The following is a 25,281-nucleotide window of genomic DNA, read 5'->3' on the forward strand; positions in this document are numbered from 1 at the left end:
GGACAACACCTTAAATTCTTGAGGTTCACAAAAATGATCCCCCTCATCAGGTTGAACTAAAGTCATGTCATTTGTGGAGTCTGTTTCTTTGACAAGTATTTAAAAGCTGTTAAAGTAATGTAGGCGATAGGTTAACTGAAAGTAATGTTTTGGCTAGGTTTGTGTAGTATATTTGCTGAATTAACGCAAATACCTGGAATCAAGTTTTATCAAACTGGCGCCGTGCCCACCCAATGGCTGAAGACCGCATTGCCCATTGACAGTTATGGGCAACAAGCAGGTAATTGAGGTGGCAGTGGGCTGTTCCCCTTCCTAAATTGCCTCCAGGGGCCAACCTATCAATTCTGGTGGACTTTTTGACTGGCTACAGGTCTGATGTGGCTGTTTGACACGGGTGGCTGGTGGAAGAGAGGCTGAAGGTTTGATCTGCCTCAGCCCTGGGCCAACGCTTGCTCACTCCTGGACTCCACAGTTCAGGTGAGACTCCAAAGTGGGAAAGGGCTGCTGCGTGTCAGATGCATACAGCAGAGGGCAGTTTGGGACCCCAGAGTGAAAGCAAACGTCCTTTAGAAAACAATTGTCCAGCTAAGGGCCTGCCCACTGCATCGCTCCTGTTAAGGGGGCAGAAACCTCTTGTGTCTGGGGCTGACTTGATGCTGCAGCCAAATGGCAAAGCTAGTTTTGGGAATGAGTGAATGAAAATGGAGAGACTGCCCTTAAAAATCCACATTGTTGCTCTGCCCTCTTAAAGCAGCAATTTCAAACAAACAGACAAACTCCACCAACTGAGTCAGACTAGCCTTGCTGCCCCTGAGTGGCCCTTTGGGGGTCACTCAGTCCCAAGAGACTCTCCCCCCTCCCAACCAGCTTGAGGTGTCCTGCTTTCCCCTGAATCCTTGCTGGGACGCCTTTCCTCCCATCTTCAGGAGAAGCTTGGCCTTTCCTGCCTGAGAGACCCTCGGCTGAGTCTGCCTTGCAGGCATTTGTGGGGGGGGGGATACCCGGAGGCTCCAGCTGAAGCTGCCAAAGGACAGCAAAGTGTGCCCTCCCCAGACGATGTCAGGCCAGGCCCAGTGCCAATGTGCTGTTCCAGAGAAATTCCGCTTCCCAGTAAGATCCACTTGTTCCTTAACAGGTTGGCCAGACTTTTGTCCCACTTTTTCTCCAAGGCAGTTTCCATGAGGATTTCCCTTTGTTTTCGGCACAAGCAGCACCTTGCCAGGAGGCTCACCTAGAATTCCCCAGGGGGGGAAGCTGTGTGCAGGACTGCACCAGCTGTAGCTGTTGCTTGTGGATGCCAGAGTCATCCTGTTGAAGAAATGCGTCACGCTTAAGGAAGAGTGGGAGGCGAGCGGGCAGTGGCTCTGGGGCAAGGCCAGAGCCGGGGAATCGCACATTCCCCAACCCAGTCAAGGCGGACGTCAAGCAGGCGGCAGCTCCGGGGTCAGACCGGAGCTGGGGAATCGCGTGTTCCCTGACCCAGCCGAGGCACATCCCTGGGGCCCCGGCCCCCGACCCAAGGTGAAGGGCGAGTGGGCAGCATGCATTGCTTACCTTTGGTGAGCTGAGCTGAGCGGGCATCAGCGAGGTGACTGGTGAGGCGATTAGCTGGGCTGCGTGGCGAAGGCAACATATATAGGGCAGCGGTGGGTGGAGTGAGCATTGAGCGACCGGAAGGGGCGAGCGAGGGGCAACTGGGCAGCGGCCGTGGCCAGCCAGTAGTCGCTACCGGTTCAGTGACCCAGGTCAAATTGCTGCTACCTGTTTGCCCGAACTGGTGGGAATTGGCTGAATACCACCTCTGAGGAGAATCCTTATCCTTCTAAGCAGCTGGATTTTGGACTGCTGTAACTAAAGCACTGCTTTTCTCCAGCCAATTACCAAGGGCCCATTTTCAGCACATGCCATTAATTTCTCTTAATGGCTTATTAAGCAATTGTGGTCACATTTAGGCTCAGATCTTTCAACTGGAATAGACCAAAATCCCATCAGGTTCACTTTTTAATCCGCAATTGACCACATGCTTTTGGAAAGGGAACAAGTGGAGCACATGGAGCTGAGCATCCTTCCTCCTGAATGCGGTTGACGGCAGGAGCCTTGGCTAGCCTGTGGCAAGTGGACATCAGTCAATCAAGGGATGGCAAGGATGGACACTTCATACCAGGAAGATTCCAGCAAGAGAAGAGGGTGGGGGAAGGGTGCAAGCCTGGGAATGCCTCTCCTCTTAGGAATAATGGGGGGAGGGGGCAAAGAATGGAAAAATGCAGATAATTTGTAAAAGTGAACCTTTAAAAAATCCCTTTTTGGTTATGTAATAAGAGTCCATTTGTTCCACTATTTGTGTTAACCACGATCTCCGTCCCCTCCCCCCACTCCATTTGTTTTTGATAACAGCAACATAAAAGATCCCTAAAATCAGGAGGTGATGCAAGACCTTCTCTTCCAGGAATGGGTGCAAATCTTGGCCCCTCTTGGTGGCCACTGATCCCTGGGAGCCCCTGCTGGATCTGAGAGGGTCTCCTTGCAGCACACGGCGTGCCTTTTTATGTAGCCTTTGCCATGAAGGTGGGCGTTCCTCTCCCAGGCTCTTTTAAGCCCGGACTCTTTTTGGCCAAGACAGAGGACCCCCCTCCTTCTGGGGCAGCGCGCGCTGGGTGTCCTGCCCCTCCGTCCCCACCCTGTGGGGCTGCCCACAGATTTAGCGGGTCTGAGGAAGGAAGCCGGGAAGGTGGGAGGACTTGGGCAGCTGCCGGGACAGTCGCTTTGCGAGCGAGAGCGCCCAGGAGGTTCACGGGATCCCTTATAAAGAGCGACACTGACACGCACCACACACGCAGCGGCTCGTCTGCCTCCTCTCCTGCGCGCCGACCGCTGCAGCTCCCGTCGGATTTGACGGCGGCGGGCTCTTTCTGCAGCTGAACTGGGGTCTTGGGCAGAAGGAAAGCAACCGGCCAGCTGGCTGCATCTTCGCCTGCTCCTGGACGGGTAGAGGGAATCCGCCATGGAGCCCACTGGATCCGGATGCCCGGAAAGCAGAGGGCAACCAAAAGAAGCGGGTTTGGAGGATGCCAAGGCCTTTTATGAAAACCTCTCTCCCCAAAAGAAGCCCAAATCAGTAAGAAAGATCGTTTTTCCTGCGGGGGTGGATGGGGGAAGGCTTACTTGTTTGCATGCAGGGCACTTGCGATGCTAGTCAGGCGAGAGGCAGCGTGAAATGCCAGGGCAAGTGAAAGAATCTGTGGAGCCTCTGCAGCCGAGCTGCTGGCGGCTTGGCTCTAAAGGGGGCATTTAGCACTGTTGAGGATGAGAGAGGTGGCTGCTTTTGAGGCTCAGAGATGCTTTCTGAATAGACGGCACTGGTCTGCAGAATTGGCCCTGTTTTCCCAGGGAAGCACTGCTCTTGCTTGCAAAATTGCTCCCCCCAACCCCGCAGGAACCTGAGATAGAAAGGAGGAGGAGCCTGCCTTCCTTGTGGGGGCCGAGATCTCTCTGCTGCTCAGTTCTCTGGCTACTTCTGTGTTTCATTGGCAACGGCAGGGCCCTGTTTGAGAAGGAGGGGGCTGCAGGCCACCATCTCCCACCTCAAATGCAATTTAGAGGCTTCCCTTGCAAGAAACTTTAGTGAAAAGTCTGGTTTTAGTCTTTAATGACAACATTAATATAGCTCTTCTTGAGCAGCATCTTTAAAATTCAATATTCCCAGCAACATGTGAAACCGACCCTCCCTAGCCAGAAAGAAAAACAGCACCCCAGAGTCCCTTGAGCCGCGGTAAACAGTTCAGTTCTCTCATGTGATGATTGGGCTGAGATTTCATGCTGTGTTTTGCTGTGAGGGTCTGCCCAGAGTCAGCCCTGCAAGGGGTCCCTCCTTACTTGCAGAGATAGACCTGGCCCCACTCGATCAAGCAACCTGGCCCACTTCTTTTCAAATAGGCAATGCTCACTGAGGAGCAATTACTCTCACTCCCCAGCCCCACTGTTGTCCCCAGTTCGGGTCTGAGCCTGGTGCAGAGGTCAATGAAGGATGCCAGACACAAGGTACATGTTTTGATTGGTTTTTATTGGGGTAGCCCAAGGAAAAGGGCTCCTGGCCAAAATGCCAAGAGAGCCAAGAACGAAGGATTAAGAAAGCTTTATACATTTTCACTAAAGAAGGCAGGACAAGGCGATGATAAGAAATATCATCTAATAAACATTTTAGTAATAATTATACAATTTGTTCTATTGGTCTCTAGCTGTCCCTATAACTAAGCCTTGGCTAATGAATGCCCCAGGAGTTATCTAATATACATTTTATTTGCTGCAGGCCATCTCTATTCCTAACTTTAAGCTGAGGTCTGCAAGTTGCCTAACTCTTTGTTACTTTTATCAGCTAACTACCCAGAATTGTTACAAGCTTTGCACGTGCATATTTCTTGTGAATAAGCAGTCTTTGTTCTTGTCAGACAGACTCCACAATTCCAGGCCTCCTGATTTACTTTCAAGTGTGTGTCATGACCTGGCTTTATTTTAGCAGACAGTCCATCACCACCATCTCACTGATGATTGCAATGTCCAACAAACTAGCATTGGTTGAAGGGCTGCCCATCTCCATTCTGCAAGGGAGCCTCTCCTTGATCTGGAACTTCTTGGAAATCTGGGATATCCATGACCTGTTTCCCCCAGACCAAGGGTCTCCAAACTGGGCAACTTTAGGATTTATGGACTTCAACTCCCAGAATTCCCCAGCCAGCAAAATAAAATTCTGGGAGTTGAAGTCCACAAATCCTAAAGTTGCCAAAGGTGGAGAGCTCTGTCCCAGATCATGCACTAACTTCCCCATTGCTGAATCGTGAGGAGAGGGGAAGTTTCAGAACCCGAGAGGCTCTCGAGTCAAATCTGTTGACGTCCGCTGCCCTCTTTTATCCTTTTTGCTAGCTGGACACAAGCATTAGCATCTGCCATCTCTTATAAAGCTTACAGAACGGACAGTCATGCCCCAAAGCCCTGAAATTCCTACAGGGACACACTGTACATCCATGTACAGAAATATTGCTGGCCCTCAGTTCAAGAGGAAAAGGATTTCAAGGAGAAACAATAATAATGATATCTGCAGAAATGGGGGCACTGTGAACAGGCTCATTCTGCTTCTATGCTCAACCTCAGCCTTCTCAGCATCAGCCTTAGGGAGAACATCCGATCTTTATGGGGAGAAAGTCCAAGCAGCAACAGGGCCTTTAGCTGACCTTGCAGGCGGTAAAGCACACGTTGCAACACAGGGTCTGCCTGAATGATGGGAGTCCTTAGTGAGCAAGTGGCACATGAAGGTATCCTAAGTCAGCTGAAAAACCAGGAGGTTTTCTTTTCCTCCAAGGAGGTGAAGCCAGCTTTCCCATCTTGTCACTCAGTTAGACTCACTGAATGGACCATGCTTAACTGGGTTTCCACAACCTACTAAATCCTAAAACATGTTTTGCTAACCATGATAGTTTCATTCACACCAAACAGCAGGTCAGACTAACCATACAATAATGTCCAGTGTGTGATAGTGTTGGTGGAAATGGAGTCTTGCTTTGGGAACTCTTTTAGAGGTTTCTTCATATCATAAGTTTATTTGTCAAGCATATATAAGATAACAGGTAAAAGTATAAACATAATTTGAATACATGAAAAGAGTAAGTAAAAAGGAATATTAGGGCAGGGACGGTAGGCACACTGGTGCACTTATGCATGCTCCTTTACCCCCAAAACCCAGCCACCATCCTGGCACTTGGGAATGAGCTACTGGAGGGGCCCAGGAAACTTCCCCAGCAATGCTGGTGGACAGTGGGGAGTTCTCAAAAGCTTTTTTAGAATGCCAAAAATAGGGAGCAGCAGAATGCCGGAACTGCAGGGCTGGCCAGGAAAAAAAGGCAAAGTGGCTGTCAGGTTCAGACAACACCCACACTAGAAATGGAGGATGCTTGCTATGGTTTAGCATGTACTGTAACATGAGACCAGCCATAAAGCAGAATGTATGACTTAACATGCCATGGGAATGCAGATACAGTCAACGAATCACCCAGCCAAAGTGGAGGCAGGCCTGGAATAAGGCAGAGAAGCCTTCAAGTCATACCTGAGAACTGAGGTTGCCCACTTTCTTCTGCGGCCCTTTAAACTCTGCAGGGCTTGGGGGTGGCGGCTTCTCTCTGTCCGGTGGGACCCGTTATCTGCCAATTTCTGCCAGTAAACTTAGGGCTGACCTGCCCCCATAGTCCTACCCTATACCTGCCCAACAAGCATTCTCATGCACCGTGCCCTCCAGCCAGGGTCTTGGTGAGCTTCCCCCTTCTGCCCTTTTGCCTCCGTGGACACTCCTGGGTAGACTGGCAAAGCTTCTTGTCCAGGAGGCAATCAGTCAGCCAGCATTTGGAAGGTGCACTAAGTTCTGCCTTGGCAGCAGCCGGGGTCAGAACAAAGAAGCTGGGATGTTCAGACACACTTGGATCCTGCTTTATTTTTCCGGGGGAAGCAGTGAGTAGAGTTCAGAAACTGCTTCATCATCTGTTGAATATTGGTGTTTGCACAACCATGTTTGTCCGAGAGAACCATTTAATCCCAAACACTGTTTGGCACTGTTAGGGTTAAAAGTCTCCAGCCCTACATTAACTAGGTTGTGTTTGCATGGCATGCAAACCCTGTCTTTGACCCAAAGAAGGATATTTTGTGGCTCACGGCCAATAGGTCAAATCCAACCTGAAGAATTTGTACAATGCACGAGTGAAGCCATTGGTTGCTTTCACAGATTTCACCAAACCTAGGTTTGTTTATGTCATGGCTGGATTCATGCAGTGCACTCAACTAGACATCATTCTTTACCAACCTATGATAGCTGAGTAAGACTACTGTTCAGTAAAGCCAAAATAAAATGCCACAAAATGCATGGTGTAAACGAGGTCTCAGCCTTTGACTCTCAATCGTGCACCTTCCTGAGACTTTGGGGCCGGGAACCTCTTCCTCTGAGCAGTCACCTTTGCCGGTCTTAGAGGGACTTTGGATCTTCAGACTGGAGATGCCATAGCCAGCCTTGCCCACAAAAAGCTGCTCCTTTGAAGGACAACACTTCTTGGAATGAATCAGCGGCACTTCTCTGCTTGCACAACTCACCGTCAGCAGGCTGGACACACAGCTCACTGAGTCCCTAAGTGGCAGCCATGTGTGGCATTTCCACCTGGCAGCTTCCTGGTGTGAAATTGCTGAAGGTTGGCAGGAACAATGGCCTTCTCTTCCATCCAGTTCTTCTGGCCTTGTTGGGAGTGAGAAGCTGCTTCAAGGGGAAGGGGACCCTGGGCCAGGGAGGAAGAGAGGGAGAGCCTTTCGACTGGGAGGGAGCTGCCTGTCCCCCTCCCCTTACTAAATTTTATTTCTTTATTATTAAACTTCTATGCTGTCCATCTCACCAAGGTGACTTATAGTCATGCTATAATTAAAATACCATGTAAAACATTAAAACAATAAATAAGAACCATACGTTTAAAATTCAAATAACTAAGATGGAGAGGAAGGGTGTGCGTGGGGAGGAGGTGGGATCATCAGACTAATCCATCAACTACCTCCAAGATGCCCCTTTGCCTTTGCCAGGCCAGGCCAGCTGGCAGGGCCAGGTCTTCAAGCCCTCTTGGAAGGCCAGAAGTGAGGATTTCACCTGGGGCGGGGGGGGAGGGGAGGATGCTTCAAGTCCACATTGCTTGAACTGAGACCTCCATGCCAGGCGGGCCTGAGTGTCTCAGCAATGAAGAAAGGGCTTTAGATGTTAACACCAGCACACGCACACACTTATTTTTCATTATTATTAATTAATGGTAAGGGTAAGCAAATCTATTTAATTTCTGAAGAAATTATTCCTTTTGAAATTGCAAGAACCCAAAGGCAGCTTACAAACATTAATAAAACAGATAGATGTAATGAAATCAAGATACATAAAAAAATAAATGCCAAGTCCATGGGGACTCCTGACAGCAAAGAGAGCAGTTGGAGGGCTAGTCTTTCTGAATCGGACCGAACACTGGTAAGATCTCATATTAAGAATTACCTAGTGGCGATAAAAGCAGCAAAATGTACCCATTTTGCTGCTCTTATTGCGTCATCAGATAATTGCCCGGCCGCCCTGTTTAGGGTGACCCGCTCCCTGCTCCACCAGGAAGCGCGGGAGGACCTCTTGGAGGGAAGAGCTGAGGATTTTGTTCAATATCTGCATGACAAAATCACTCAGATTCGGGAAGGTCTGGACTCCGACTGGGTAGGTCCAGTGAGGGTGATGGATGCAGGTCTTGAGAATGTTATCTGGGACGAGTTTGATCCTGTGACCCCAGATGACGTGGACAGGATTCTGGGTAGATTGAACGCGACCAGATGTTTGTTGGACCCGTGTCCCTCCTGGTTAGTACTGGCTTCCCGGGAGGTGACGCGAGGCTGGCTCCAGGGGATTATAAATGCTTCATTGGGTGAGGGTGCCTTCCCCGCCGCCTTGAAGGAGGCGGTGGTGAGGCCTCTCCTCAAGAAGCCTTCCCTGGACCCGGCAGTATTGGCTAATTATCGTCCAGTCTCCAACCTTCGCTTTGTTGCGAAGGTTGTTGAGAGTGTGGTTGCGCGACAGCTTCCCCAGTACCTGGATGAAACGTCGTATCTAGATCCGTTCCAGTCAGGTTTCAGGCCTGGGTACAGCATGGAAATGGCATTGGTTGCGTTGGTTGATGATCTCTGGAGGGCTCGGGACAGGGGTTGCTCCTCTGTCTTGGTCCTGTTAGATCTCTCAGCGGCTTTTGATACCATCGACCATGGTATCATGCTGCACCGGTTGGAAGAGTTGGGGGTGGGAGGCACCGTACTACGGTGGTTCTCCTCCTTTCTCTCCGACCGGTCGCAGTCTGTGTTGACAGGGGGCAGAGGTCGACCCTGAGGCCCCTCATATGTGCGGTGCCGCAGGGATCAGTCCTCTCGCCCCTTTTGTTCAACATTTATGTAAAGCTGCTGGGCGAGATCATCCGTGGTTTCGGGGTGAAGTATCATCAGTACACTGATGACACCCAGCTGTACATCTCCACCCCGGACCACCCCAGCGATGCCCTTGAAGTGATGTCCCGGTGCCTGGAGGCCGTACGGATCTGGATGGGGAGGAACAGGCTCAGGCTCAACCCATCCAAGACTGAGTGGCTGTGGTTTCCGGCGTCCCGATATAGTGAGCTGGCACCATCGCTGACTATTGGGGGTGAATCATTGGCCCCCACGGAAAGGGCTCGCAACTTGGGCGTCCTCCTGGATTCACGGCTGTCTTTAGAAGAGCACTTGATGGCCGTGACCGGGAGGATTTTTCATCAGGTCCACCTGATCCGCCAGTTGCGTCCCTTTCTAGATCGGGACTCCCTACACACAGTCACTCATGCCCTCGTCACCTCTCGTCTGGACTATTGTAACACTCTCTACATGGGGCTCCCCTTGAGGTGCACTTGGAGGCTCCAACTGGCACAGAGTGTGGCCGCGCGGGTGGTTATGGGAGCAACGTGGAGCTCCCATGTAACACCTCTCCTGCGCGAGCTGCACTGGCTCCCGGTGGTCTTCCGAGTGCGCTTCAAGGTTCTGGTTATCACCTTTAAAGAGCTCCATGGCTTAGGACCTGGTTATCTATGGGACCGCCTGCTACCACCAATAACCTCCCACCGGCCAGTACGCTCCCATAGAGAGGGGCTCCTCCGGGTGCCGTCGGCCAAACAATGTCGACTGGCAGCCCCTAGGGGGAGAGCCTTCTCTGTGGGGGCACCTACGATCTGGAACGAGCTCCCCCCGGAGATACGGAGGATCCCGGATCTGCGCACCTTCCGTCGCGCGCTTAAAACTTTTTTATTTCATCAAGCTGGCCTGGCCTAAATCTTCTCCCCTTTTAAATATAAATTTTAAATATAAATTTTAATCTGTTTTAAATTATGGGGTATTTTAAATTCAGCCAAATTATTTAATTCGTTTTTAATCTATTTTAAATTTTTGTACTTATGTGTTTTATCTTGTGGCTGTTCACCGCCCTGAGTCCTTCGGGAGAAGGGCGGTATAGAAATTTAATAAAATAAAATAAAATAAATAAACGTTTTAAGGCAAGGAGCAAGGAGCAAGGAGCAAGGAGCAACAGCACTTAGACTTATATACCGCTTCATAGTGCTTTTACAACCTTCTCTAAGTGGTTTACAGAGTCAGCATATTTTCCCCCAACAATCTGGGTCCTCATTTTTTTTAAAAAAAATAATTTTTATTGAGTATTTTACTTTTTAAAACCAAACACAATAGCAAAAAAAGTCAGGAGACAAAAACAAAAACACACACATCAGATGTTAAAATACAATACTAACAACAAATATATACAATTTTACAACTTTCTGCATCGACTTTGTCTTTACTCTTAGCTTTTATCCTCCCGCTCCTTCTCTTTATTTTTAAATATTCATAATTAACTTTTGTTAGCAGGATCGTTATTTACATTTATATCCAGTATGTTAATATCCAGTTTCACTTTATATTCTTATTTCTTAATTTAATTTCCAACCATGTATAAAACTTATTCCACACTTTATAATAATCTGAGTCTTCTCTTTTTTTCATCTCCATTGTTAATTTATCCATTTCAGCGCATTCAAGGATTTTCTTTATTATTGTTTCTTCCGATGGTGTATTGGTCGACTTCCACATTTGTGCTAGAGTAATTCTGGCCACCGTTAGAATATGCAATATAATATAATAGAAACTTTTTTCCATTTTTCTATCAATCATTCCTAGGAGGAACATCTCTGCTTTAAAATCTATCTTTTGGAGTGTAATCTCTTCCAACCACCCTTTAATTATATACCAAAATTTTCTCATCTTAGGGCACATCCACATGTGGTAGTATGTCCCTAGTTTGTGACCACATCTCCAACATTGGGGTGATAAATTGGGGTACATTTTTGCCAGTCTCGCTGGTGCTAAATGCCACCTATAAAACATTTTATAGCTGTTTTCTACTGTTGACTACTGCCATAGTCAATTTATAATTTTTCTCCCACAATTTTTCCCATTTATCCAATTCTATGGTATGTCTGAAATTTCTAGCCCAACTTATCATCGTGTCCTTTACTGTTTCTTCTTCCAGTTTGTATCCTAATAGGTAATTATAGATATTGGTAATCATTTTTCTTCCCAATCCTAATATTAATTTATCTAATTCCAATTGTTTCCTGTTTATGCCAAATTGTTCCTTATCTTTTTAAAATCTAGTTTTGATTTGTAAATATGGCCACCATTCCAAATTTATTCCTTGTTTTTTCAAATCTTGTATTGATCTTAATTCTCCTTTTGTGTCTAATAAATCTGCGTATCTCACCATTTTATCTAGGTCTGTGGTATTTGGATGTATCATTGCTTCCGTTGTAGACAAGCAAACTGGGACTTTCATATAATGATTCTTTTTAATCTTTTCCCATACTCTCAGTAGTGCATCCCTTATCTTATGATTTTGAAAATAAGTCTGATTTATTTTTTCCCATCCCATAAAAAGCCATGCCAACCGAGTTGAAGGTCATGGCCTTCTATCGTTAATATCCTCTTATTTTTAAGTTGTATCTACCAGGGCTGTGGAGTCGGGAGATAAATGTTCCGACTCCGACTCCTCAGTTTTTTGTACTTCCAACTCCGACTCCGACTCCCCAACTCCGACTCCGGTCTTTATTCTTACAGTAGAGAAGTCATTAATTATAACTTTTTGTGAATTGGGACATTTAAACTTGCTTTTTTTAAAATTCCAATCTAAATTTAGTAGGAGTCGGTGCATTGTTTGCCGACTCCGACTCCGACTCCAGGTACCCAAAATTTCCTCCGACTCCGACTCCTCGACTCCGACTCTGACTCCGACTCCACAGCACTGGTATCTACTCTTTGAGCCATGTTAGGGATGCCACTTGATAGTTAAGTTCCCATTCTGGTAAACTGAAACTTCCTTTTTTCCTACTATCTTGCAATAATTTGAATTTTATGCAGTTTTCTCTGACCATATGAATTTCGATGTCAATTTATTCAGTTGTTCAAAAAAATTTTTCCCTAATGTTATTGGTACTGTTTGAAATAAATATAGTAACTTGGGCAATATGTTAATTTTTATCGTTGAAATTATGCCAGTTAATAATATTGATAATTTAGTCCAGTTATCCAAATCTTTTTGTATTTGTAATAGGAGTGTATCGTAATTGTCCCTCTTTATGGTAGTACACTTTTCTGATAGCCAAATTCCCAAGTATTTAATTTTCTTTGTTCTCAAGATTCCCAGTTCCTCCTCTAGTTGTTCACTCTTGTCTTAGTCAATATTTTAGTTTTGTCTTTATTCATTTTAAATCCTGCTATTGCACCAAATTGGTTTATGTCTTGTAGTAAAATAGGCCCAGTTTCTAAAGGTTCCTCAATAATAAATGCCAGATCATCTGCGAATGCTTGGACCTTATATTCTTGTGACTTAATTTTTAATCCCTTTATTTCTGAATTATCTCTAATTTAGGACATTAATGTCTCCATAGACAGAATGAACAACAGAGGAGACAGCGGGCAATCCTGCCTTACTCCTTTAGTTATTTCAAAACTTTCTGTTTGTTCCCCATTAATAATATCTTTGCCCTCTGTATAGTGAATATGGTTCTAATCATAAATTTTTCTCCAATATTCATTCTTATTAATTGTCCCAGTTTAAGTTGTCAAAAGCTTTTTGTGCATCCAAGAAGACCACAGCTACCTGTTTTTCGGGATGAGCTTCGTAATATTCTAATGATAATTCTTATATTGTTTTTTATATATCTGTTGGGTAGGAATCCATTTTGGTCCAAATGTATAATTTCATTCAGTATATTTTTAATTCTATCTGCTATTATGATCATAAATATTTTATAGTCAGCATTTAGCAATGAGACTGGACGATAATTCTGTATCTTCTGTTGTTCACTATTGTTTTTGGGGATGAGAGTTATTAATGATTCCCTCCAGGATTCTGGTATCCTGGCCTTTTTCAGTACTTCATTAAATGTTTCTAATAGCAGCTGTTCTGATGACTCTTGAAATGTTTTATAAAAATCAGTGGGAATTCCATTTGGGTCTGGAGTCTTATTATTTTTTTGCTTTTGAATTGCTCTTTGTATCTCCAGTTTCATTATTTCCTCGTTTAATATTTCTTTTGTTATATCTGGTATTCTGGGAAGGTTCCTTTTTTGAAGGTATATTTGAATATTCTCCTCTTCAAATTTTTCTGAACTGTATAGTTTTTGAAAATAAGTTTACTGCTATACTTTTCTTTTTTACTTCCTGTAGATGCACTATTCCATCCTCATCCTCTAGCTGCTTTATTAATTTCTTTTCCTTTTCTTTTTTTAATTTATCTTCTGGGCTTATTGGCAGTAATTTTGTTTAGTTGCTCTAATTTTTTGTGCTACTTCTTCTTGGGTTATTAATTGTAATTTATGTTTAATTAACTCTTTTTATACTTTGATTTCTTGGTTTTGGGGTTCTTTCTGTAATTTAGATTCTGCTTTTTCTAATTTTCCTTGGAGCTCTACAAGTTGATTCTTTTTATTTCTATTTTTCCTTATTGTATATGCTATTGATAAATCTCTTATATAAACTTTTGTTGTATCCCATAAGTTTTGAGTGGGTCCTAATTTGACCCACCTCGGAAGGATGGGAGGCTGAGTCAACCTTGAGCCGGTGAGATTTGAACTGCCGAACTGCAACTAGCAGTCAGCTGAAGTAGCCTGCAGTGTAATGCTGAACCAGGGAAGGCCTGCCTGAGCAGCTGGCCCTGGGACTCCTCACCCAACCAATTCTGCCCATGGCAGGGGGCAAAGGCACATAGAAAGGCTCACTTACGCTCATAAATTAATCACCCAGCATCCTCATAAGAACCACAAAAACATTAGTTTTGCTACTTAGCACTTTGTAGCTCCCAAGTTGTCATTTCAGTTGTCAAATGAAATCTCTCCTGGGGAGTCTATGAAGAGCTGCACTATGAAGAGTTGGAACAATCCAACAGGAATATTTAATGGCAGAATCATATTTCAAAGTTTGATTTTTGGGAACTGGGAGAATATGTTAGGTCTGCTCGGGACTTTTAAACTGGCCTGGCAGTTCACACAGCAATAGCAATAGCACTTAGACTTATATACCGCTTCCCAGAGCTTCCCAGCCCTCTCTAAACGGTTTACAGAGTCAGCCTATTGCCCCCAACAATCTGGGTCCTCATTTGACCCACCTTGGAAGGATGGAAGGCTGAGTCAACCTTGAGCCTGGTGAGATTTGAACTGCCGAACTGCAGCTAACAATCAGCTGAAGTAGCCTGCAGTGCTGCACTCTAATCACTGTGCCACCTCCCACATCTAGGAAATGGGCCTTGTGTGTCTCCTCCAGTAGTCCTGCAAGAAAGTCTGACTTGATCTTGTGGCTCAGACAAAGGCCCAATCCTGACAGTTATGTGCAATGAGTCCACTGTGGATTACATGGCTTCACAAGCAGAAGCTTGCAAATAATAAAGAGTTTGGCTGTATTGTGCAAGTGAAGTCTTTAAGGTGGGGGAAATTTATGTGGCAAATGTCTCTTAGAAATGGCAACATGTTGTCCTTGGTGTTCTCTCTCTCTCTCTCACACACACACGCGCCACACACTGTTTTGCCAAGTGTCAGGGCAGTAATTAGGTGCTCAGGCAATTGGTTCTTTTGGATCCAGAAACAACGATCACTCCAGTAACTAAAGGGATTTGAAGCTTTATTATTAGCCCCCAAAATAGATAGATGCATAACATCAAAGCCTACATACCAAGCAAGATAATATCCAACTCTCTTACAAGCTGCCGGGAACTCCTTAATAACGACAGCAGAGATACCCTGCAGGCAGCCAGTTTCTCAGCAGTACCTTATGCCAAGTTTCATGCAGAACTTCCCACCAACAACACAACCCCAGGATTGTTATGAAAAGCTGGCACCGTGACTTCATGGCCCTGCTATGCTCAGGAGGCTGCAAGACTGACCTTGTCTGGGTGTTGCTCAACTCTCGGATGGGAAGGAAATCTCTGGCTTTCACAGCAAGAGAAGCTTTGAAGTCATGTGAAGGTTCCCCACCTTCTCCATTGTCAGCAAACGAGCGGAGGACAAGCTAGCTAGCTCAGAAGGAGCTCTGACTTTTCTTAATACGAAGGAGAAATCAAAGTATGCCACTAGCTCCTCAGTAACAACGATCCTCCCCATCACCACTAAACACACACACACATGGGGGGGGGAGACAATCTGATTGGATGAAGGTGACTAAGCACTGCCAGCGACAGGGCCTTGGTTCATTGGCCAAGCACAAAAATATGGGGGATTTGTTCCATTTTATTTGAGGGAAGGCAGGGAGGGGGGCAGACATTGCCAACCAAGGGAGTCTTGCTGGTTTTCTGCACCTAGCAATTGGCTAGGAATGGCAACCAGCGAATGGCTGGTCGTTCTCTCCAGGCCTCAGAGACTGGGTGGACGTGTGAACAAGGTGCTTCTCCCAGCTCCCTGATATGCAGGCAGACCTGAAAGGAGTCAGAATAGAGTGGATCCAACCCAGCCAGGTTAAACTAGGCTTGGGAAGGCAGGAGAAAAGTTGTCCGAGTTGGAAATGCTGGGCTTTTCCTTGGCAAGCAGGTTTCATGGCTGAGCTCCTCTGATGGACCCAAGAGGAGCAAAAGGAAATGGGCAGAAGAGCCGTTTACGAGGAGGAAGCAGTTTGCCAACAGAGGGCCAGCACTGGAGGACCAGGCAGAGCCCAGAAGAGCCCCAGTGCTGACATGGGTGTCTGCTGGCCCAGCCACACGGGGCAAGCGGTGAAGCCTACATTCCCACTTTCTCCCAGCATGAGAAGAAGCACAGCACCGAGGAGCAGGAGGAGGAAACAGTTGGCAAGGATGGCTCTCTCCCTCTAGCCTGGGGGTCACCAGAACCTTACAAAACAATCAAACCAATATGGAAGCTGGACAAACTGAAATGTAGCTAATTATGAAAATGAGTCATTGAGGGAAGCTGACCTAACTGACCCCCTCGCCTTCAAGGCGAAGAACCCCCAGTCCCTCAAAGGACGCTCCCTGTCATCAAGGACAGTTGCCCTCTCTTACAGGGGATGCAACCACCGCTCTTCTCTTGCAGCCAAATCCGCAACATGCCATCACCATTGCCGTGTCCTCCCGAGCCCTGTTCCGCATGGAGGAAGAGCAGAAGATTTACACTGAGCAGGGCGTGGAGGCCTACGTGAAGTATCAGCTGGAGCATGAGGAGGAGCCCTTCCTGCCCGGAGCAGCTTTCCCTTTTGTCAAGGTCTGGTCTCTTTTGCTCACGTTCACACATGTCAACATTGCAAATATTGGTCCGCAGTGGGGGGTGGGAGAGAAGTCAGCACTTGCAGCCATTTCCCCAGACGCAAAGTCTGGGGCTTTCCCCCCTCTTGCTCTTCTGCCCATCCCCAGGCTCCCTGTGGCCCTTGGAGGGCAGTACTCCCATCCTTGCTGGAGATGATTGTTAGTTGGGCCAACGTCAACCACGGACAGTTTGAGCCCTTCTTATCTGACGATCCCTTAAGTTAACATGTTGCCTCCCTGGTCCAACGATTCTCTCTCCCTGGATTTCCAGGCTCTGGAATCGGTCAATAGCCAGCTGCGGGAACTCTTCCCAGACAGTGAGGAACTTTTTGACATTGTCCTTGTGACCAACAACCATGCGCAAGTGGGCGTTCGCTTGATCAACAGCATCAACCATTACAGTAAGTAACCTGAAGGAAAGACCCCTCGCCAACATCCGCCTAGCCACTAATCCCCTCACCGATATCCATCAAATGGGGCAGTGGGCTCAGTGCTTGGAAGGCTTGTCCACCTGTACAGCCCTCCACAGAGCCAGGAGGAAGCCCTACCTCATCACTCCCTTAGGGAGCTTATTCTCTGGAAATGGGCTGCCTTATATTCGTTCCACACTATGTGTAACAACTCTGCTGGCTCAATAGGAAACAGTTTCTTGGACACCAAGAAGCAGCTCTTTGCAGGAGCAACTACTTAGGAGTCTGGCTTTCACCCACAGCCTCTCAGAGGTTTTTAATATATAGTGATATCATGGTACTCATAGTTAATTAGTTCCAAGAGGCACGATGAATACCAAAAACGTTGAGTACTAAACTGTTTTTTCCCACAAGGAATAATATGATGAATCACAAGGCAGCTAACACCGACAGGTTCTAGCTTTTGTGTTGAGTACCAAACAAATGTCAAAATGCATTGAGTCCCAAATTTGATGAGTTTCAAAGTAGCCGAGTACCAAGATACCACTATAGGGCGTTCTTCTTTTTGAACTGTACTGCCAAATTTCTGCCCAGCTTAACTCTCCCCGTCTCCTTCAATGCTTGTGCTATTACATTAAACATGGTCAGTTTTGGCAACTCTTCAGGTACGTCCAGGATCCTCCTCTGTTCTTACCATGGTGTCCTCCTGACGTGCTGGCCAGGGATTCTCATCCACAAAGAAGCCTGGGGATGGCTGGTTCCCGTTTACCGATGAAGCGTTTCTTCTTTTCCTCCCAGATCTCTTCATTGAGAGGTTTTGTATGACCGGCGGGAATAGCCCCATTTGCTACTTGAAGGCCTACCACACCAACCTCTACTTATCCTCGGACTGTGAGAAAGTGAGTGAGGCCCTAGAAGAGGGTGAGTGATGCTGTTGGGCGGAAGTGTAGCAGAAGTTTGTGGGGCCTTTTGGACTTTCAGGGTGGGGAAGAAGGTACCTGTGGGGACGCACGTTTTCTAAAGCAAGGCCAACTTTACCACTTGTTACTCCAGGAATCATGACTGTTGTGATTTTACTCATACAGTCTTGTGAGCCATTTAGTTGCGTTTGTTTACGTTTATGAAGAGTCGTTTTGGTGTGGCACTTAAGGCATCAGGCCAGAAACCAAGAGATTGTGAGTTCTAGTCCTGTTTTAGGCACAAAGCCAGCTGGGTGATCTTGGGCCAGTCACTCTCTCCTGGCCCCAGGAAGGAGGCAATGTCAAACCAATTTCTGAATTGCCGTGAAAATTGCAGGGACTTGTCCAGGCAGTCTCCAAGAATCAGAATAATAAAAAAAAAAGATTTACTGGTCCCCCTCACTACACAAGACATTATATGCTTGTTAGCTTTCTAAGTCCCAGCAGAAACAGCAGTGAAACATCTGTTGCAATCTCTTAGCATATAAGAGAGGCCTTCGTGGGGCAAACTAACCTTTAACTGAGGTTTGATTGCTTTATCAGAATCAGGTTGCTTAGAAAAATCTCTTCAGGTTGGGATTTCTGCCAGTCGGAAGAATGTGAGGATCTTGTTGGCTCAGTGGCACAAGACTGATCAAAGGCATTGACCAGCTGCTAAGTCCCAAAGAGTTGGAAGCTTAAATATCTAGGGGACACTTTGCCAGGAAAGAGACTTTTAGGGAATCCTCCTGCCAGATGTGAGAAGTGGTGGGGAGGATGGCAGAGGGATGGAAGGAGAGGATACAGAAAGGGAAACAGCTGATCTCACAAATCATTCAGAGATTTTGCCATTATAAACGAGACTTGGAAGTTCCTTTTACTGTTTCCCAAACTCTGTAGTTATCCCCAGACTAGCATTAAATAGACCCACTGAAGTCTGTGAAGTTCTTGCTCCAACTGGAGAGCATCAGGCAACAGGAATTGAAGGCTGTTTTCCTTCCTCCCTCCCTCCCTCCCTCCCTTCCCAGGGATTGCAGCTGCCACTATTTTCACCCCCATGAAAGATGTGCAAGTCTCAGAGAAGCAGCTTCGTGTCGCCTTTGACGGAGATGCTGTGCTGTTTTCCGATGAGTCGGAGCAGATCGTGAAGGCTCACGGCCTAGACAAGTTCTTTGAGCACGAGAAGACTTATGTGAACAAGCCTCTCGCTCAGGTGCGATTCAGGGACTGGTGATATTGTGACCAAAGCAATCTTTTCGTTATTTTTTTTGCCACAAGAGAGAGCATGATTTTTATGGCTGCCCTGCTAACAAACACTTTAGATAGAACAAAGTGAGAAAAAACATTCTAAATGCAAACAAAGCCAGTATTAAAGCAGGACGCAAGACAGCAACACCATTTCAGTATAACAGCTTATATTAGACCCAAAGAAGGATTGGCAAATTCAAAGAACAGGAGGGTATCTGTGCATGGCTGGGGTGAGGGCAGGGAAGCTTCTGGTCCCGGGGCCTCTCCGAGGGTGCTGTGCCTGAGCTGGTCCCCATTTCCTGACTCCCTGGGGAGTGGGCCACATGCTGGGGCTGATGCTGTGTGTTCCTCTGTCCAGGGGCCACTGAAGGGCTTCCTGGAAGTGTTGGGGAAGCTTCAGAAGAAGTTCTACACAAAAGGCCTCCGCCTGGAATGTCCCATCCGCACCTACCTGGTCACGGCTCGAAGTGCTGCCAGTTCCGGGGCCCGAGCCCTAAAGACTCTCCGGAGCTGGGGACTAGAAACGGACGAGGCCCTCTTCCTGGCCGGCGCACCCAAAGGCCCCTTGCTGGAGAAGATCCGACCACATGTCTTCTTTGATGACCAGATGTTTCACGTGGAGGGAGCAAAGGAAATGGGCACTGTCGCCGCCCATGTTCCTTATGGGGTTGCCCAGAAGTACAAGCTCTCAGGACAAAGAAAGGCAGCTCAGGACAGCAAGTAGTGGCCTGGGCTGGACCAGCCCTTGGTAGAGAATGAAGTCTCAGTTGGTGAGTGCCAACTTCTAGGATGACTAGAACCAAAGGTGTTGTGATGGTCCACGAAGGATCTTCTGCTGCCTGTACATGTTGCACTTTATGCTCTTCCCCACCAGCACAATAGCTGTGTCCCACACCCTCCTGCAGGGCCCTCAGAGCATCTCCAGGGGCTTTTTGGTGTCCCTCCTGTAACTAAGAGTGCTTCAAGATAGAACTAGCCTTTTCTTCCTCCAAAACGGGATCATTTTGCATCTGGGGACATTTTCTTGTGAAAATGCTAGGTGAACTTGACATACGTCACACTCTCGCAAGTGCAGCATGCAGGAATTGCTGACGAGGCCCATGGAAGCCTTGTCAAAAGATGTTCTTGCAACGTTCTCTTGTTTGCAAAAAAGCCATTTGTCGCTGGTTACATGGCAGAGACCAGCTTGAAGCATTCAGCTGAGGGGAGCCTGAAGTCCCCATGATGAGCCAGCAGAGGCTCATCATTTGAGGGAAATTCTCCCCCCTCCCATCTCTTCTGGCCACAGGGGGAGGGGCTGTTCGTTGTCCTCCCCTCCAAAGTGCCACTGCTGGGAAAGGAGTTCTGAGGTGTGTGTAAGCATATTCATAGCCACAGAAGCTGCCTTGTGCCAAGCACATGGAGCGACTTCACGTGTCATGTGGGGCCTAAGATGTGGCATTTTCTGGGCACCCATTCCGGATGTAATCTTTCCTGTGAGCCAGGCAGGAGCAAAAGTGGGGAAAGTGGGCTTTGGCTCTGAGTTTGAATGCAAAAATGGGCCTTGAGTAAATGTCCGGCTCCATGCGAGAGTCACACGGTGTTCCACAAGCAAGAAGGGGAACAGGGCTCCCTTTACAACACTGGGCTCCCTTTGGGGGAAGGAGAAGAGCACACAAAGGATTTTGTCCTTTTCCTTTCCAAGCTTTGAGGCTGCAGGCTGTGGCCAGAAGCAGATGGCCGCAGCTCAAATCCCGACTCCTGGAGACTCAGCGGGCAGTCTGAACAAATTGTTCACTCTAAATATATTAAATTTCAAAAGTGGAAGCCATCGCCTCCTTCCAAGAGCTTCTGAGAGCTCTCCATCCACAGCCTCAGACCAGAATGGAATCAAAGGCTCCTAGGGTTGGAAGGGACCTGGGAGGTCTTCTAGTCCAAACCCCTGCCCAAGCAGGTGTCCCCAATGAAGGTTCTTCCACTTTCAGTATGACTGCACCTTATTCTTGGGAAAAGATCCAAGAAACAATTTCCCCACAGAACTCACTGCCTCAGGAGTGCATTCTTTCCTTTTGCAGAAAGAATTTTGCTGTCAGTGTTCTGCTTCTTCATCTTCATGACTGTGAATGAAACACCTTCACACCTGCCTGACTAGATGGAAGTTTGTCTGTAGTAAACCTTCTGTTACCACACCTTCCCTTGTGTTTTATTCACTGTCCTGGGTCACCTGCCAATGTATCTTTAAAACAAGGTCTAGGAGCATGTAGAACAAGGGGAAAAGTATTACCTCCCCAACAGATAAAACCTGAGCTATCCTCCTTGTTCTGAGAAATATCTCTCCCAGGTACAACTATTGTGGTCAAAGACCCAACTCCGGCTGTGGATCTGCTCCATTCAAGAGAGCCCATGGACCCCTAGTATTGATTCTCCACTTCTCAGGGCATCTTGGGTACAGGGTATCCTTCTGCAATCTTGCACCAAGACCTCACCACCAATATTTCCTCAGAACCGGTTGGTGTAAGTCCTGTGGCTACATCCACACAGTACCCAGCCCCTGGTGGTTCTCGTGTGTCTTTGGGTGTGCTGCAAACCCAGGCCAGTTAGCTGAAATGTGATTCTGCAGCAAATGGTTGTAAATGAGTACTAGTTACCAAGCACCCCCATCACAAGAATGCAGGACTGCTGGGATGGCCAGAACTCCAAGGACAGGTCATAACCACCATTCGTGCACCGCCATTGTAACTTTGAATGGTTACAGAATGAACGGTTGCAGGTCAAGGACTGCCTATAGCTGGAGCAGGGGGGTCTCGTCAGGAGGATCAAAACGATTGCCATAAAGGTGTCATCGAAGCCCCATCCCTTTTGGTGCCATCTACATGCAACATCTGGCTTTGATGCTGGGGCCACCGGAGCACCCTGGGCCATGTCCCCCTCTTCTCCATCTGGCTGAAACTGAGGGACACCCCCCCCCCACGTCCTTGGGCTCATCAGGGCCCCAATAACTTTCTCTGAACACCCCACAACCACCATCCGCTTGTTCTTTACCCTGCTCAGTTTAGCAGTCCTGGGGGTCAGCCCCTCCGGGCCCTGCTTTGCTAGTGTCCTGAACCTGGCTCGCCTGCAGCAGGTTTGCAGGGTGAGCTCTGCCAGGGAGGCAGCCTGACCAAGCAGCAGGAGACGGCGGGGCCGGGTTTCCCCATCCTTGGGGGAGAGCCGGGTGCCTTGGAACAGGGACACACACACACAGCTCTTTCATGGGCGGCCAATGCTCTGGATGCACATTACTCCCACCTGCTGACTTTCAGTCTGCCCATGAAAATGTTTTCAACGGAGTGGAGCCTTTGGGATGGAATATGGGGCTTCCCCAGTGCCCAGAAGGAGAAGAGGCATGGGCTTAATGGAAGAAGAGGAGAGGGAGGGTGGCGCCTTGGGGTTACAGAGGCCCCTGTGCCAAAAGGCTAAGAATAGGCTTGGCTCCAGCCACCGCTCGCCTGCTTGGCATGCCTTCCAGGAGGAGGTCTCTATTTATAGAGGGCCCAATTGAGGGGAAGGGGGTGCAAAAGCGGGGCGGGGGGGGGGACGGGAACAGGAAGGGGGCAGTTAACAGGCCGGGAGCTGTTTTTGCAAAGCAGCTAAATCAAGAGAGCCAGAGAAAAGAAATGTAATTAATTCAAGGGCTCTGGAGATGCATAACAGAAAAAATACAGGTCCCCTACTTAGAACCATCCGTTTAGTGGCCGTTCAGAGTTACAATGGCACTGGAAAAAAAGATGACTTATGATCATGTGATCAAAATTGAGATGCTTGGCAAGTGCCTCATATTTATGACGGTCGCAGTGTCCCAGGGTCCTGCAATCCCCTTTTAAGACCTTCTGACAAGCAAAGTCAATGGGGAAAGCCAGATTCACTTAACAACCAGGTTATTAATTTAACAACTGCAGCGATTCACTTAACAACTGTGACAGGAAAGGTTGTAAAATGGGTCAAAAGTCACTTAACAACTGTCTCGCTTTGCAACAGAAATTTTGGGCTCAATTGTGGTTGTAAGTCGAGGACTACCTGTATACATAAAAATGGACTTAGGACTCGCTTTAGAAGTTTTGGCCACTGCTGTGTCCTGGCTGTTATTCACCCTTACAGGTGACCGTGAGACTTTGCAGCACCCCCTACACCCTCCCTCCCTCCCCCACAAGCCTCGGTCTGCTCCCAGCTGCCCACTCGGCCAGGCAAGGGAGCCTAATGCCAGTCAGCCAAAGCAACCGGCACATGGAGGGCGGCCTGTAGGCCGAGGCCTAGTTTGCCATCCGGCCCCACAAGGGACTTGCAGGATTCGGCCTGCTCCTCACCAGCTCTGGGGCTCAGCAGCACCCGTTGCAGAGGAGCTCGGCCAAGACTCGGCTCGGCTCAGCTCACCTTCCTTGCAGAGGCTGCTGGCCTCATGGCAACCTCGGCCAGTTTCCAAGCAACTAGTCCTTCTCGGAGGGCTCTGTGTTTTAAGGAGGTTCCGGTTGTTTCTGGAGGATAGCAAGTACAGGAAAAGTGATATTTAAAGAGAGAAGAGATTACATCACCAAAATAATTGTTTTTACACAAAGGAGCATGTACCGAATAACTAAGTTGCAGTACAGTTTGTTTCAGGTTCTCTAGGTGTGGATCGTGGGGGTGTTTTCAGTGTGCCATTGTTGCACAAGCAATAGCTTAACACAATGTGTGAAAAATGTTAACATGATAGGCAATAAACTCTAAAACATCTAAAGGGGAATACTTCGGCTTTCTAAACCATGGTCTGCATTATCTACACGAAGGGCTCCTGGAGGGCAGGATGGAGGGCACCTCACAAGAACTGGAAAGAATACATTCGGAAAACGACTGGCTCATCTTATCAGAAGGGCTTTAGACTTAAATTGAGCGTGGGAGCGTGGGCAGTCTTTAAGACTTTTAGAACCTTATTCCAAGCAAAAACCACTAGATAGCCAATCATATAAGAAGGTAGGGAGTAAAGAGAAAGAAGAAAAAGGAAAAAAAAAAAAGAAAAACACAATGAAGAGTGAAGGAAAGAATGAAAAACCCAGTTACAAAATAGGAGATAAAAGAAACATATCCAAGACCCACAAAGGACTCAAACACTCCAAGTTTAGGAAAGAAACAGGGTGAACTTGAAGCATGAGTACATGAAGGCAGATATGACATAGCTGCCATTACTGAAACATGACGGGATGAAAGCCATGACTGGAATGTACTGATGGAAGGATTCAAACTATTCAAAAGAAACAGATTTAACAAAAGAAGAGGTGGAGTTGCATTAAACATAAAAGATCACTACATCTGTACTGAAATCCACAAAACCAAGGATGAAAACTTTCTAAAATCCATATGGGTCAATATAAAAGGAAAAAAGAATGACATTGCTATAGGCCACGGGTGTCAAACTTGCAGCGTCACGTTGCCATCGTGATGTTTCACGATGTTTTTCCCTGCATGAAGCTGAGGTGGGTGTGGTCTGTGCGTGACGTATCTGGCCCCGCGGGCCACGTTTGACACCCCTGACACCCCTGTGTATGCTACAGCCCACCCACCAAGCAGAAGAAATAGATGAACTTTTTGCTAAGCAATTAACAAATGTATGTAGGAAACACACCACAGTAGTAATTGGAGACTTTATCCTGATATCAACTGGGAGACAAACTCTGCATCAAGTGGGAGATCAAACAGATTCCTAACCAACATAGCTGGCAATTTTGTCATCCAAAAGGTAGAGGAGGGAACTAGAGGAAAAGCTATACTGGACTTAATTCTACTAATAGAGAAGAAGTGATAGAGGGAGTTGAAGATGACAGAACCTTGGCCGAGAATGACCACGTCATACTGGAATTCAATATAATGCAACACAAGCAATAGAACATAATCATTACCAGAGTCTTAGACTTTAAAAGAGCTGATTTTAACAAGCTCAGAGAGACCCTAAGCAAAATTTCATAGATAAAAATCCTAAAGGGGAAAACAACTCAAGAAGTGTGGGAAACACTGAAAAATATGATTGTAGAAGCCCAGTCCAACATAATACCACTGAAAAAGAAAAACAAAAAAATCCAAGAAGAAACCACTATTGTTGCACGAAGATCTCTATGATAAACTGAAAGACAAAAGAGCAAGTACAAAAAATGGAAAGAGGGAGACATAATTAAGGCAGAATAATATCAGCAGATAGCCCAAATTTGCAAAGATGAAGACAGGAAAACAAAAGCTCAGAATGAATAAAGACTTGCAACAAAAATAAAAGATAATAAAAAAAGTTTCTTTCAACATAAAAATAACAAGAAAAAAGTCA

At 46.9% G+C, this 25,281-nt stretch overlaps 1 protein-coding gene across 2 annotated transcripts; it reads left to right on the forward strand.

Moving 5' to 3' along the window:
• Positions 1-2,651: 2,651 nt before the first annotated feature.
• NT5C1A (5'-nucleotidase, cytosolic IA) lies at positions 2,652-21,145 on the forward strand. 2 transcript variants are annotated; one of them, XM_034413283.2, is made up of 7 exons: positions 2,652-3,115; positions 16,173-16,340; positions 16,653-16,782; positions 17,590-17,712; positions 18,758-18,942; positions 19,336-19,747; positions 21,032-21,145. In XM_034413283.2, the coding sequence occupies exons 1-6, from the start codon at positions 3,002-3,004 to the stop codon at positions 19,699-19,701; spliced, it is 1,086 nt and encodes a 361-aa protein (XP_034269174.2). In that variant the 5' UTR covers positions 2,652-3,001; the 3' UTR covers positions 19,702-19,747; positions 21,032-21,145. The 2 variants fall into 2 exon arrangements, with proteins under 2 accessions (XP_034269174.2, XP_034269173.2); XM_034413282.2 differs by having other exon boundaries at positions 19,336-21,145.
• The last annotated feature ends 4,136 nt before the right edge of the window (positions 21,146-25,281 follow it).

This window comes from Pantherophis guttatus, chromosome 10 (genome assembly GCF_059756535.1).
Source record: "Pantherophis guttatus breed Tessera chromosome 10, ASM5975653v1, whole genome shotgun sequence".
NCBI lineage: Eukaryota > Metazoa > Chordata > Lepidosauria > Squamata > Colubridae > Pantherophis > Pantherophis guttatus.

Bases quoted from the DNA above. Each gene is read 5' to 3' on its own strand.
- NT5C1A (XM_034413282.2), top strand. From the start codon at position 3,002: ATGGAGCCCACTGGATCCGGATGCCCGGAAAGCAGAGGGCAACCAAAA. The intron at 16,341-16,652 runs GTCTGGTCTCTT...CTGGATTTCCAG, and splicing joins CAGCTTTCCCTTTTGTCAAG to GCTCTGGAATCGGTCAATAG. The intron at 17,713-18,757 runs GTGAGTGATGCT...CTCCCTTCCCAG, and splicing joins GAGTGAGGCCCTAGAAGAGG to GGATTGCAGCTGCCACTATT.